Source organism: Amblyomma americanum, chromosome 5 (assembly GCF_052857255.1).
Source record: "Amblyomma americanum isolate KBUSLIRL-KWMA chromosome 5, ASM5285725v1, whole genome shotgun sequence".
In the NCBI taxonomy this organism is placed as follows: domain Eukaryota; kingdom Metazoa; phylum Arthropoda; class Arachnida; order Ixodida; family Ixodidae; genus Amblyomma; species Amblyomma americanum.
In genome coordinates, this window is record NC_135501.1 from 133,220,328 (window position 1) to 133,235,402 (window position 15,075).

At 47.6% G+C, this 15,075-nt stretch overlaps 1 protein-coding gene across 3 annotated transcripts in view; it reads right to left on the minus strand.

Moving 5' to 3' along the window:
- The window catches only part of LOC144135033 (uncharacterized), a 35,119-nt gene that overhangs the window by 8,187 nt on the left and 11,857 nt on the right, over positions 1 to 15,075 (minus strand). For all 3 annotated transcript variants that reach the window (XM_077667804.1, XM_077667803.1, XM_077667802.1), the window contains 5 exons: positions 12,744 to 12,943; positions 10,277 to 10,704; positions 7,682 to 7,877; positions 5,572 to 5,771; positions 4,133 to 4,243 (listed from right to left, as the gene is read on the minus strand). In XM_077667804.1, coding sequence (XP_077523930.1) covers positions 4,133 to 4,243; positions 5,572 to 5,771; positions 7,682 to 7,877; positions 10,277 to 10,704; positions 12,744 to 12,943 — 1,135 coding nt within the window. The remainder of the gene's footprint in view (positions 1 to 4,132; positions 4,244 to 5,571; positions 5,772 to 7,681; positions 7,878 to 10,276; positions 10,705 to 12,743; positions 12,944 to 15,075) is intronic.

A 15,075-nucleotide genomic window follows, 5' to 3' on the forward strand; every position in this document is an offset into this window, starting at 1 on the left:
TCTTAGCCCGTTTTGACACGTCGTCTCCCACGGAGGTTCGCACCGACGCCTCCGGATATGGGATCGGTGCCGTGCTAGCCCAACGTCAACAGGGGCAAGATCGCGTCATCGCTTATGCCAGCCGCCTACTTTCCGTCGCAGAGCAAAATTACTCCATTATTGAGCGCGAGTGTCTCGCCCTTGTCTGGACTGTAGCTAAATTCCGCCCGTACCTGTTCGGCCACTCATTCGCTGTTGTCACTGATCACCACGCTGTCTGTTAGCTGTCTTCACTCAAAGATCCCACCGGTCGCCTTGGTCGCTGGGCTTTTCGCCTCCAAGAATACTCATACTCTGTAGTGTACAAATCCGGTCGTCGCCACCAGTACGCTGTTTATCCCGGTACCCTGTGGAGACACCTGAGCTAGAAGACGCTGAGACCCTGCCCTGCCTCTTAGCTATCACTGCTCTCATCGATATCGCCAACGAACAGCGCCTCGACTCATCTTTACGCCCTATCTTTGATGGCCTCCGCTCTGCAAACCGATCTCCGTCTCTGCAACTTTATGTGCTCCAGAATGGCATTTTATATCGCCGCAATCTACGCTCCGATGGTCCTCCATTGCTGCTCGTCATACCCCAACATCTACGCTCTTCTGTCCTTGAAGAATTGCACGATCTGCCGACAGCCGGCCACCTTGGTGTGTCCCGCACGTACGCTTGAGTGCGGCACCGCTTCTTTTGGCCTGGCCTGTATCGTTCCGTCAAGCGTTACGTTGCCGCTTGCGACCTGTGTCAACGTCGGAAAAGACCCTTCATTTTGCCTGCCGGTCTCCTACAACCCATCGACGTACCTCCGGAACCTTTTCACCATTTTCGCACCGACTTTCTTGGCCCTTTTCCCACGTCCCTCTCCGGCAACGAGTGGATCGCTGTCGCAACTGATTATACACGACTCAGTACGGCACCACGCGTGCTTTGCCTACCAGCTGCGCTACCTATGTCGCCTTTTTTCTTCTTCAAAACGTCATTCTTCACCATGGCGCCCCTCGTCAACTGCTCACCGACCGTGGCCGTTATTTTCTGTCCCGAGTGATTAATGACATTCTTCGTTCGTGTGCCACGCAGCACCAGCTCGCGACAGCTTACCATCCACAAACCAACGGGCTTACGGAACGGTTAAACCGCACGCTCATCGGCATGCTAGCAATGTACGTCTCGCCAGACCACCGAGATTGGGATGCTGCCTTGCCTTATGTGACTTTTGCGTATAACTCTTCACGGCATGACACAACCGGCTATTCTCCTTTCTACCTTTTGTTTGGTCGGCCCCCCATCTTGCCTTTGGACACACCCATGCCGTCTTCTTCAGTCGCCACCACTGCTTACGCTCAGGACACCAACGCCCAGGCCTTGCTGGCGCGCCAAATAGCCCGTAGTCGGCTCCGTGCCTCACAAGCTTCCCAGAAGCCCGCCTACGACCGCGATCACCGGGCGGTTGAATATGAACCCGGATCACTCGTCCTTCTCTGGACGCCGTCACGCAGCGTCGGTCTCTCCGAGAAGCTGCTTTCTCACTACCGGGGCCCTTACCATGTGGTGCGCCGTGTCACCGACGTGAACTATGAAATTGCACCCCTTGCTTGCTCGCCATCGTCCTCCGGCCCCTCCACCGACGTCGTTCATGTCTGCCGCCTAAAACTTTATCACGACGTTCATATGTCGCCAATCTAACGCCGAGACGGCGTCTCATCAGCCGGGGGTCCTGAAGTGGGAAGACGACGACGAGACTGAGCGAGTGAACGGGTGGGCGAAGACGAAGACAACGAAGTTCTGACTGTGCTCTGAGTGCCGCTCGTAGCTGTTCCTTCGCTGGTGTACATAGCTGTAAATATATTCTTTCCCGCAACATTCTATATGCGGGCGAAGTACATAAAATAAAAATGGTCTTCTAAACATTAAAGCTCTGCATCGAAGTATGCGAAAAAACATGGTCAGTTTGCCACATCACGATCGTTTTAGGCAAAGTGGAAGCACAGTACAAGAGACCTATAAGAGTTAACTAGAATAATGGCGCTGTCAAAGCAAAGTGGGAAAACTCCACGAACGTGTCCAAATGTAAAAGTATATATCCTAAAACACAAAAAATTATATTCGCTAAAACAAAGGTTGCAAGTATAAAAGAGAAAAGTACGAAATAAACGCAGCAGCCACTTAATTTTGCTAGATAAGATGGCACTAGACATGGAAGTAGCTACAGTTACTCGTGTGCTTCTTAGTAGAAGAGGGTTGCGCCTACGCCCGCCATATTTTTCTTTTTTATTTGACATGGATTTATTACTTTTACTTCCCTGCAGAGAAAATGAAGCAGGAGCTAGAGGCACACCCGGCGCGGTGGCTCAGTGGTTAGGGCGCTCGACTACTGATCCGGATTTCCCGGGTTCGAACCCGACCGCGGCGGCTGCGTTTTTATGGAGGCAAAACGCTAGGGCGCCAGTGTGCTGTGCGATGTCACCTCCACTACGGCACCTATTTCTCTTTCTTCTTTCCCTCCCTCCTTCATCCCTTCCCTTACGGCGCGGTTCAGGTGTCCAACGATATATGAGACAGATACTGCGCCATTTCCTTTCCCCCAAAAGCCAATTATTATTATTATTAGAGGCACATGGCCTGACAGAGGCTTCTGCCTCAGGTAGCGAAATTCCGCATTCAGTGTATACTGGTCACAATAATAATAAGTGCAATGCTCACATACATAAACACACATTTGTGTATGTGTATGTATGTCACACATGTATATATGTGTGACATCACACTTGTGTACATGTGTCAGTAACTGAAGCTCAAATTCTTGTATTTATGAGCAACGCTTGTCGAAGCGTTTAAACTAGCTGCTGTCTTGATACTCTTATTTCAGTTTATTCAACAAGTTTTATTGTGTAAAAAACATCGTCTCACTGCGAGAGATAAATTGTAGGACGCCGGCGGCACCTGAGACTATCTTAGTATGCAATCACCATAGCGCTAGCCTTACAGATGTGGAGCATCATTTCTCCTAAGGTCCACAAGTCACCAACCACGTAGTTCAAGGAACGAAACTTAGACATTAGAACATAGTATCTGAAGCACTAAATAAAACATTAACACTGGCAAAAACAAAGCATGAGGCCCGTAAGAGAACAAATCATTATGTAAGCAGTCGAGCTCAAAGCAGCGCAGTGGTGTCTCCTTTCCAGCAGTGCCTGAATGATTTTGCGCCGCGACATCATATTTGGAACAATAAAAGTGCTTCCGTCACGTCCATAATAAACTCCAATATCTGGCTTCTGGGGGGACCGTATTATTTAAATGAAAGCAGAAGATGGGTTCTTACCCTCACGGCTCATCAGCCGCTTCTGGCCTCTGCGTTTCGATTCGCAGCAATGACATTAGGTGCTGAGTCGACCCATTGTCTGTGTGGAGAAATTCAAGACGCAGAAAACGAGTAGGAATATAGGCGAAAGAAGGGCAACAGAGGTGAAGGGCGAAAATAAATTGGACAGCGTCGCTTTCTCGGCATCTGTCGAACATACCGTAATGCGCTAAAGGCGAGCTTCAAGCTTTGGAGAAAACAAATTCATGGCGTGTCTTGACGTACATAGGATCAAATTGATTTTACCAAAGCCCAATCTACTGTGTTATCGTTCACAAAGCTTGAGTGTAAGCGGTATTGTGATGTCGTGCCCGTAAAGAATGCTCTTGAAGATTTGTGCAATGATTTTGGGCACAAGAAGATTCAAGACGTGCCTGCGGTGGCTGCTGTCATATAATAGCGCGCCAAAAGACGGAAGGCAGACGCTTGAGCGCCCGTGCTACCGCAGCTTGATGCTCAATTTCGTATATGATTAACAATATTCGCTGACGAATATTTCCTTGCCAGCTTACACGTGTACGCACACACGGCTTTTCTATCTCGAGTTCGTTCTCCCTTTGCAGCACTAAAAGGCCCGTCTCTTTCCTGCTTTTAATAGATATTTTCGATTTTGTTATAAGTGTTCACTTGGCAGTGGCTATTGGCTCGATACTTCTTCCATCTACGTCGTCTGTGTACGTTTTGAAAAAAAAAAGAATTGGTTCATAATTGGCTCAGGCTTCAAGCTCCGCAACTACTCACCATTAAAGACGCAGGCAGAGCCGTCGCTCCGCTGCCTATTCATGGGAGCCACCATGGTCCACTGGTTCTTGAGTGGCTCGTAACGCTCCACAGTTCTCGTCCTCTCTACGCCTGCGACAGAGAATTGAAGCCAAACACCCCGTGAGTCACCTGTCAGCTCTCGAGGCAACTGAAGTTTCAGGGAAATTATTGTCTCTTGTCCAACACCACTGATAACTCCGATACGGTCAGAAGCTCATGTGTTTATACCTGGTCTGCTGGGGGAATGCCTTACTGTTTAGACGAGGCATAAATGCCTACAATATTACACATTTCAGACACAACCATTGTACCCTGCCCTTAACTCGACTTTGTATGACCAATGCACTGGTTCATATCCTGCGTTAGAGTAAATCCCTTTGGCTCTTTCTAGAATATAAAATTTAGAGATTCTTAGGACCCCCTTTCACGAAAGTCCACTTTTCTTGGACATCACTTTTATTTGTGAGATCGCATGTAGTAAAAAAGTTAAGAGAGACAGGGCAATCGGAAGGCTTAGCTAAGGTAAAGCATTTTAATGACTCGGCACACAGAACAGCAGCAGAAATAAATGTTATTCCTCTCCCTGTTACTGTTCTGCTGCGTCACTCTTATATTCCACGCTTGCCAGGGTGCTGGGGAATGGACCCCAGCATGTGGCTTTTATTTATTTCTGTTGCTGCGCCTTGTAACCAAGCAAACAAACAAAGACATTTACAATATGCTGTCTCAAACACCAAGGATCCATATGGAAATGCGCTGCTACTGAATGTGTCCAATAAGCCCTCTAAAACAGCCAAACTTCAACAGGAACTTGGACCAAATACATACATATCCTGGACGCAGCCGTCATAGCAAGGGAAACAGTATAGGGCAGAAAATAGCAAGCCTGTAATCACACTGCCTGTTAGCTACACTAAGCGTCATGATACTCTGCGATCGCTCAAATGAGTACCATGTCGGAAAGAATTCTACCTAATCAGAGCACTCTCGTCCCAAAATATATCCAGACTCAAGAGCTGAAAGACCACTTTTTTCTCCTTATACGCCCAATCTTATAATAAACTTTCAATTGATGGGTAATGAAAATATTCGGAATCAAGTAATGATCACCGAAGCTGGTTGAAGAACGCGGCATGCGAGAGGGTTTCAAGATAAGAGAATTTTAAGCACCTCAAATTTATTTTCTTGCCTCAAAGAAAAGTTGCGTCGAAAATGTTGCGGTTCCGCGTTGATTTCAGTGCTAACTGTCGTCAGCTGTGCTTGAAAGGCAAATCCTTATAAACTGTGCTCGTTAACGGAGATCAAACAACGGCAATAGATATTGTAAAATAATTTTGTTTTCGAAACAACAGCAGTGCTTTCTGCACCCCCCTGATGCGCGCTAGGTCAATCCTAGACAATGGAAGAGCGATCCTTACCAGTGTGCCCTCCGATGGCATAGATGTGGTCGCCCAGAGCTGCAGTAGCCACGTAGGCACGCGTGACATGCATGGGCGAGTGATGGTGCCACTTGCAGCGGTCCAGATCGAAGCTGTCCACAGAGCGAAGGTAGTAGGCCAAGTTCAAGCCTCCAATCACGAACACCTGCCGCCTCCACTGCACAACTCCGTGGTACGCTCTGCACAAGTGCGGTACACTTGCTGAGGAGGTAGAGTATGTCTGCGTCGCACTCCTCCTAGAGTCTACCACACTCGCTCTGAAAGCCAACTTTTGCTTCATCACGCAAAAGATTGAACACTTTGAAACCGCGAAATGTGTGCGGTCGACAATGTAAGATGGCTTCATATTTTTTTTCAATGCCATCTGTACAGTAGACGTTAGCGGTGGATCGATATTCGTAGTCTCATTTCCTCTGGCGGCACCGAACCTGTGAACGCTTACGCACAGGTGCGGATTCAGGTGCAGCTGCTTATTGAGAATAGGTTGTTATGTGACGAAAGCCCACTCTTCAGGAGCTTCATGTTACACTCCATATGCTATCGGACACGTTGCGCTGCAAAATATAGGTCTTGCATGCCTCCCAGGCAGTCTGTTTTCTGGCCCTAGCTCGTCGAAATGTGCCTGTTCCCATGAGAACGTCGATTATACACTATGTGAGGGGTGGATGAGGCGGACGCCAGCGTATTTAACCCACACGCATTGAACATTCGAAAATAAATTGATTGCACAACACGCTTCAAATCGCGAACAACAGAGCCTGGAAGGCACTTTGTGGAGAGGGGCAAGCGAGACCTAACTGGCCGCCAGGCACTTCGACTCTGCCAGGAAGGTTGACATTTACGAGGAACACACCGAACGCTTACATCAGGTGACGCCTGTCTGGTGCAACCATACCTCTGCAGAGCCGACACGGTTGCTCATTGGTTACGGTCTTCGGCTGCTGACCCAAAATACGCGTGTTCGTTCCTGGACGCGGCGGTAGCATTTCGGTGGAGGCGAAATGCTAGAGGCCCGTGTACTGTGCCATGTCAGTGCACGTTAAAGAACCGAACGTGGACCAAATTATCCGGAGCCCTCAGTTACGTGTCCGTCATTGTCTTGGTCGCTTTGGGACGTAAAACCCCATAGAACCTGAGTTGCTGCTCCATTGAAATGCGTTGACGCCTTCATTAAGAGACCCGCAACCACACCTTGTTGGGTGGGCTGAAAAAAAGTGGTATGGGTTCAACTGTGCGAAAGCAGGAGACAAGGTCCGACTAATGGGCTTTAGTGGTTTAATGCTCATATATGCACAACATAACACGCATTCATAACATATTCATATTCATATGTTCATATTCATATTAATATTCATAACATATTCATATTATGCATTCATAACATAACATTCACAGATCGCGGAGAGTCCTCGTACCACTACTAGCGCAGTGGCGCAGCGGTTAAGCGATGCGCCACTGCACTGCCAGGTGGGTGTTTCTACCACCGGCACCGGTAGGGGCAGTGCGACCCATGTTTTCTATAGCCGAGCAAGCTCTAGCGACCAATCATTAATTTCACTGTCACCTACCACAGTGCTCAGTTCGCTCACAATCCTCTGGGCAGGTTGTGATGATGTCATAAGGTTACGTGACCTAGATGGCGCGACGCCCGCCTCGCATTGGCTACAGCTTGCGCGATTATCCTCCGAACATACCCCAGCTTGCCCGTGTAACTCAGGGTAGTTTGCCGCACAAGACAATAAAATATTCTTGCCCGGCATTAGTACGTCTGGAATAATGCATTCGCCGTTAAACAGATTACGCTACCTGTCTGCCTAGCCTCCGAACCGTACCTCATTGCGAAGTTTCATCAAAAGCGAGAAGGTTATCGGAGACCAGAGTCTGATAAAGCCGAGTTCATGTTCGTATGCCTGCAAGGAGATGCGAACGATGTGTGAGCATTGCAGGCTCGATGGCTAAACGCAGTATTTGTACACGACTTTATAAACCATTGCAAATTGAGAGCGCAATCATAGTAAACTGTGGGACAGAAACATTATTGATGAGTGATGAGCAAGAAAATAGTAATTGAATGATGCCTGCGACTTGCCTGGGCTTAACCTCTTTGCTCTGAAACTGGAACCAGCGGTTCACCCGATGGTCGAAGGTCTCGATGGTGGACTGCGCTCGTCCTTTGCTCCAGCCGCCAACCACGAAGATCAGCTCAGACGGAGACCGCGGCACCCACCGCTCCGGATTAGCCAGTCCGCAGGTGTCGCAGCGGGCTTGCTTCAGAGGCATGGCGTCTGACATACAGGACGGAAATTCGGGATGAGAGCGGTACCCGCCGCGGTGGCTCAGTGGTTAGGGCGCTCGGCTACTGATCCGGAGTTCCCGGGTTCGAACCCGACCGCGGCGGCTGCGTTTTTATGGAGGCGAAACGCTGAGGTGCCCGTGTGCTGTGCGATGTCAGTGCACGTTAAAGATCCCCAGGTGGTCGAAATTATTCCGGAGCCCTCCACTACGGCACCTCTCTCTTCCTTTCTTCTTTCACTCCCTCCTTGATTCCTTTCCGTACGGCGCGGTTCAGGTGTCCAACGGTATATGAGAAAGATACTGCGTCATTTCCTTTCCCTCAAAACCAATTATTATTATTATTATTATTATTATTATTATTATTATTATTATTATTATTATTATTATTATTATTATTACTAAGAGCGGTGATAGCAACACAGCGTGTTCTGGCATTAGACACGGTTGTAACGGTCACGGGAGGCGCCACTGAACGCTGAAAAGAAAGAGCAAGAATGCGCGAATTTTACAGCCTATAGACATCAATCACTGGCAGGCAACTGTCTATAGGCAGTTGCCTGCCAGGAATGGGCCTGTGGGGTGAGCGTTGGGTAATGAGGAGTGTAGTTTCCCTGAGGCTGGTGAAGTCAAACGGAAGGATACATCCCGCTCTTGGCCCTTGTTTTCTGGGAGCCCATTAAAATAATGCTTGAGCCAGCGCATGACTGCGTAACTTCCTATGAAGCAAACGTTATGGGGCGTCTGGACCAGAAAATGTGTTCGTTTGTGTCAGCGCCTATGTCTTACGAATTACGTTGTGGTGCGATATGTAGCAGCTCCATGTGAGCGCCAACATATACTGTCTGAGTCACCCCAGTGTACAACCCACTTTATAGAGGAGACCACGCATCTCCGACAAAATGCAAAAACCCGCACTGCTTGCACGTCTATGTGGATCTACTTCCCAAAAGTTGTGCCTAGAACGAACCGGTAAGGTGTCAGTATGGTAAGGTGGTATTTGTTTGCAGAAAAGTGCACCACTCTAACGCATACGCAAGGGTGACTCAAAGCGTACAGCGTCCATCACACTTGTCTAGAGCGCTCGCTCGGTGTGCTGGGGAGCAAATGAAGTCAAATCTTATCGCAGCTGCTTTTCTGAGGGTAAAGAGCTGGTGCCTGTGCGGTTCGTATGTGTATTCGGCTGCTCTCCAGTGCAGGTATTATCAATGAATGTCATTGCCTATTTTATAATTTCGCTATATTTCCACTAGACTGCACCGCTCAAGCGCTCTAGACAAGTGTGATTGACTCTGTACGTTCAAAAATAATGGAGGCCTGTGGTAATAGTGTCCCCCATTGATTAGAAGTTGAGACCGGCGCCACCGTAGACTACTTCTGCAAATGTAAAGGACACCAGGTTTAGTAGAGGTATCAACAAGGCTTAATGATCAAATATTACAGCTACCCCGCGCTTACCTGGTGCGTATATGGACCCTTAAAAGGACAGGTGCAACTACTACAGTTTTGCGGAAATGCCACGAAATAGTTTACGGAACGGAGAATGCGTTCGCGTTGACCACAAGGGTGTATCATTGACGGCTGATGAAAACTAGGCCCTGAATTATATATTGGTTAGAATGCAGCAACTGTTCAGAGTAAAGTGTAAGATTTAGAATTGAGCTAAGCATGGTGACTATTACTTAATGAACGCTAAGAAATTACAAACCCTCGAGAAAAAGTGATCATTTTAAATGAAGGAACTTAGGCGGCCATGACGGCCTTGCAAAGATAGTGTTCAAATTATTTTAATGAAGGAGGCGGTACAAAAACTCAGAATATATCAGACAGAGAACTGCAGTAGGAAACGCGGGGTGCTCAAGCAGAAGCAAGACGCGAACTGCACAGCGATGGTGGGTGACCTCAGAAACCGGTAAACAGCAGCACGCCTTCAGGCGATGTACCAGACCACGCAGGCTTTTACTGATTAGCTCTGTAAGTTGGTTTAGCACAGTTTTTAACATGTAGAGCAAGAAAACTGTCGAAATGCTCACATAGGAACCGGTTTGTGTAGGAACCGAGATAGAAAGACCGACTTACGCAATAAAAAAGAGTTCCCACTGCCGGAAATATATGTGTAGTTAAACTAATGAATTACAAGAAACGCCGATAATACATGAAATTTCAAAGCGCCCCAAGAAACAAGTGCAATACTGCTGTTAGGTATATATATATAATTTTTGGAAGAAGAGTAAGTACCTTTCATTGGGCCCAAATAACTCACAGGCTGAGAATAGAGTTCGCGACCAACCAACAAGAGCAATGGAGTTCCAATCCGCTGCTGCAGTGCCACTACTGATTTCAGTTAACTTCGTGATCTTTGGCAAGAAAACACGAGCAATCGTGGCTGAACCTTTCGAACGATGTTCATCCGTGTGTGCAGGCTCCCCCTGCACGTTGGTTCCAGCGGCCAGGCCATCGGCTTCTGCTCTGGCAGCTGCTGCAGGTGCGACTGCATTCGCGGCTGCGACTGCAGCTTCGTGTAGGGCTGTGGCTGCAGCCGCGACGGAGTTAAGGGCGAGAAACGCCTCTTCAGCCGCGCCTGGATTGTTTACAGCTGCAGCAGCAGCATCAGCAGAAGCAGCAGCAGCAGCAGCTGGGCTTTTGACGAGGCTGGAATGAGCTGTTTGCAGTGGTTCTTTCTCAGGCTCGCGTAGTTTGAGCAAGACCGGGTTCTTGGAGCACATGCAAGGGCCAAGATTCAGTGCCTCGGTAATTGCCTCCTGGAAATCGGCACTCTTAGCCATCGTCGGCCAGCGCTCCCGGAACCCGTCGAAGGTCCTGCCAGCGGACAAAAGAACAGATTGCTCAAGATATAAGAACACTAGGAGACCCGAAAGAGTACGATGCCTAATTCTGTTGCGACTTCGAATCTGTCTTTGGCGTAAAAGTTGTATATGAGTAACCACAAGAGAGGGTTTTGAGCATCGCAACACGCCTCATAAGCACACATTTCCGTGGAGTACTTAGCGTCGAAAAACCATACTCCTGCTCTCCTGCTACTATTCCGTGACATTTTACCTGCAGATCACCGACTACGGTCATCTGATAACTGCCAGTAGCGAACACCACTTAAGGAAACGGGTATATTTCAAACAAGAAATTAATTTGATAAATGTCAGTAGCGAACACCACGTCAAAAAAGAGGTAATTTTAAACTAGACGTTTAAACTAGAGAGTCTAGTAAGATTCTGCGCGTGCATTCAGATTATTATGGACGAAGCTTCCGCCTGGCTGCGAAGTCTGTCCAATGAAAATCTTCCTGCGCTCACACAACTTTTTAATATCACCATAAACCAGTGCCATGTAGCAATCATTCAAAATTGCCCCGGTGGTTTGGGTATTCAGCGTCACCTGGAATGAGGTGGCATTCGAGTGGACAAGAGGCGTTTGTCCACATTTCTTAAAGTAGATTGAGCTCTTGCTGAGCGCTGTATGTTTTTCATACTCCTGGCAACACTGCGGACTAAGGTGTTACACGTAATATCGCCGCCTGGTAGCTGGCGCACCAACCCACTCATGTACAACACAATAAGCTCAAACACTATCATGCAAACGCGTCTAATTCTCACGGTTTTACCGCAACCAGCGTACCGACCATCAGCTCGTGAATGGAACACGACAATAGGCTCACTACCATACGCAGCTCCCGCTTGATGTCGACGGCCTGGGGACCTTCATTGTGCATACTGCCAAATTACATGATGTTTTTAGATCTCGTCTCTCGAATTACAGCCGCCAAAGCCAGGATGGACAGTTCTCTCAATAGTTCAGCCAAATGCCATATCATTTCATCCAATTATCCTGGCCGGTGCGCTATAAATACTGGCGTTGCGCTTTTCATCGCAAAATTCATTTTTCCATGAAAAACATGTTCAGTTCTTTTGTGCATTAGGCATGTGCCTCGCATCTTTCTGCAAGTGAAAGCTATTTTCGCTTCGGGCTGTCTATTTCAGAGTCTGTCATGATACGAGAAGCCGGCATTGTGACCGCCGTAATCGATTCATGAACCTCTGCGTGTACATCATTGTTTTAGGGCACTAACATTGAGATACCGTGCGGAATTATCTTTGTCCGCCAGCGCCTGTCGGACACTTGTCGTGCACAACCAAACATTCTGCAGGAACTTTTCGCAGGCTGTTAGAGGTAGGATCTCCACGGACGCGTACACTTCAAAAGCACTCCTTTTGAACCGTCGGATATCGCCGCTAGCGGAAACCTAGCACTTTAGGCATTTGTTGTTAAAAACAGCGAATGGTGTTCTTTCGAATGGTAGCATTGGTACTCCTGTAGCGCCTGCATGATTTAGCCCGTAATCTAAGGGAATATTTCCTGCATGACTTCCCTGGGCAGCGCTCCTGAAAAGGTTACCGTGAATATGTTTCACTTTCGAGGGGCAATGATGGGGACGCATAACAAGCTATCGTTCATTAACCTTGGGCAAACTCTGAAGTTTTAATATTTGTGAAAGAGTCACTTCGCCAACAACGTTTGCAGGTGTACCCACAGGGCGTTTTATTCAGTGATAAATTTTACTGTAAAGAGGGTAAAACACGTGCCTAGAACGACCGAACTGCATGCTCCGCAGCTCGCAAACCCGCTGCGACCAGGAAGCTGAAAAATTATTAAATAATATTACCTTAACTGCACATGCTTACAGACGGACCATTTTTAACCAAATTTTCTCGATTGATACCACGTGTTCAGCCCGAAACACGCCCATAGCGTGTTCTAGACGAGCGTTTTGCCCTCATTACGACCCTAGACCCCATCGACAGTCGGATGGTTGTTCAACTATTTCTTCGTTAACCAAAACTCACTCTAGCTTGCAGCACCCTATCCGGACACACCGCAGGAGCTCCAGCAGCATGAAGCTGTCTTTTGCTTCGGCGGTGGAGTGCCACATTGCGATCGCTTCTAACGCGTCCTCCTCGTGCAAGATATTCAGCTCCGGCGACGCCAGCAGGTCATACAGCAGCCAATACGGTGTCTTTCCGAAGTCCTCGCTGCGGCGCCACACCTGCGTCGCCCGTAATATTTGTCAAGAATGGTAAAAGCCGTTCTAAAAAGGGGGCATAGGTTTTTTTTTACGTTTCTTTGTTTGCTTGTGGTAGACCAGAAGCGCGGCCTTCTCTACATTTTTTTGGAGCTGTGTACAAGCTCTTTCCCTTACTTAATACAGTATGACTTTTTTTTTTAGCCAATTGCTCATTGCATTTGGTATTGTAGTCTCAAGTAAAACATCAAATAAAGGTGTAGCTCTGTCTCCTATCTCGAAGGTTTCGCACTGCAAAAAAAAAACGCTTTTTAAGGAACTTGTGCTCTTCCACCTTCGCAGTGCAGCGCTAGACAAGCTTCCAGGAAGCCAATGGATAACACAGTACTTTTCTAAGCGGCGCAAAGAGTTGTTGAAGATCGTCTCGATGATACTTAGATATCCGAATCATGCTCTACTTGCCGCGGGTTTTTTCCTGAATCGATGCTGCTATTTAATCCAGCATGGGTACCAGCCATCGCATCCGCTAGCAATTTCTCAAGATTACCAAATGTTGTCATAAAAGAAAATGGTTAGATTGAATGCGAGACCCAAGCGCTGTTTACACAACAAACCGAAACAAGGAAAAAAGCCACCCGATGCGGTGGCTCAGTGGTTACAGTGCTCAGCTACTGGTCCGGAGCACCCGTGTACGAGCCCAAACGCATCGGCCGCGTTTCTATGGAGGCAAAACGTAGAGGCGACCATGCGCTGTGCGATGTCATCATCATCATCATCATCATCATCAACCTTACTACACCCACTGCAGGGCAAAGGCCTCTCCCAAGTCTCTCCAATTAACCCTATCCTTTGCCAGCTGCATCCACCCTTTGCCTGCAAACTTCTTAATCTCATCCGCCCACCTAACCTTCTGCCGCCCCCTGCTACGCTTACTTTCTCTTGGAATCCACTCCGTTACCCTTAAGGACCAGCGGTTATCTTGCCTTCGCATTACATGCCCTGCCCAAGCCCATTTCTTTCTCTTGATTTCGACTAGGATGTCATAAACCCGTGTTTGTTCCCTCACCCACTCTGCCCGCTTCCGATCTCTTAACGTTACACCTATCATTTTTCTTTCCATGGCTCGCTGCGTTGTCCTTAACTTAAGCTGAACTCTTTTCGTTAGCCTCCACGTTTCTGACCCGTAGGTGAGTACAGGTAAGATTATGCTGTTGTACACTTTCCTCTTGAGGGAAATTGGTAAACTGCCACTCATGATCTGCGAGAGTTTGCCATATGCGCTCCACCCCATTCTTATCCTTCTAGTTATCTCCCACTCATGATCCGGATCAGCTGTCACTACCTGCCCTAAGTAGACGTATTCCGTCACAATTTCTAGGCTCTCGCTGCCAATTGTGAACTGTTGTTCCCTTGCTAGGCTGTTGAACATTACCTTGGTTTTCTGCATGTTAATTTTTAGACCCATCGATCTGCTCTGCCTTTCTAACTCATTGATCATGATTTCCAGTTCACCTCCTGAGTGACTCAGCAAGACAATGTCATCAGCAAATCGCAGATTATTTAGGTATTCTCCATTTATTCTTATTCCCAACTGTTCCCAATTCAGGCCTCGAAATACCTCCTGTAAACATGCGGTGAACAGCATTGGCGAGATCGTGTCTCCTTGCCTGACGCCCTTCCTTATTGGAATTTTATTGCTGACTTTATGGAGTACTATAGTAGCTGTGCAGTTGGTATATATATCTTCCAGTATTTTGACATAAGGCTCTTCTACCCCCTGATTACGCAATGCCTGTATGACTGCTGAGGTTTCCACTGAGTCGAATGCTTTCTCGTAATCAATGAAAGCTATATATAGAGGTTGTTTATATTCTGCGCATTTTTCTATCACCTGATTGATAGTGTGAATATGATCTATTGTGGAATACCATTTACGAAAGCCTGCCTGATCATTTGGTTGATTAAGGTCTAACGTTGCCCTGACTCTATTAGCGATTACCTTAGTAAATACTTTGTAGGCAACGGATAGTAAGCTGATCGGCCTGTAATTTTTCAAGTCCTTGGCGTCTCCCTTCTTGTGAATTAAGATAATGTATGCATTCTTCCAAGCTTCTGGTACAGTCGAGGTCATAAGGCGTTGCGTATACAGGGTGGCT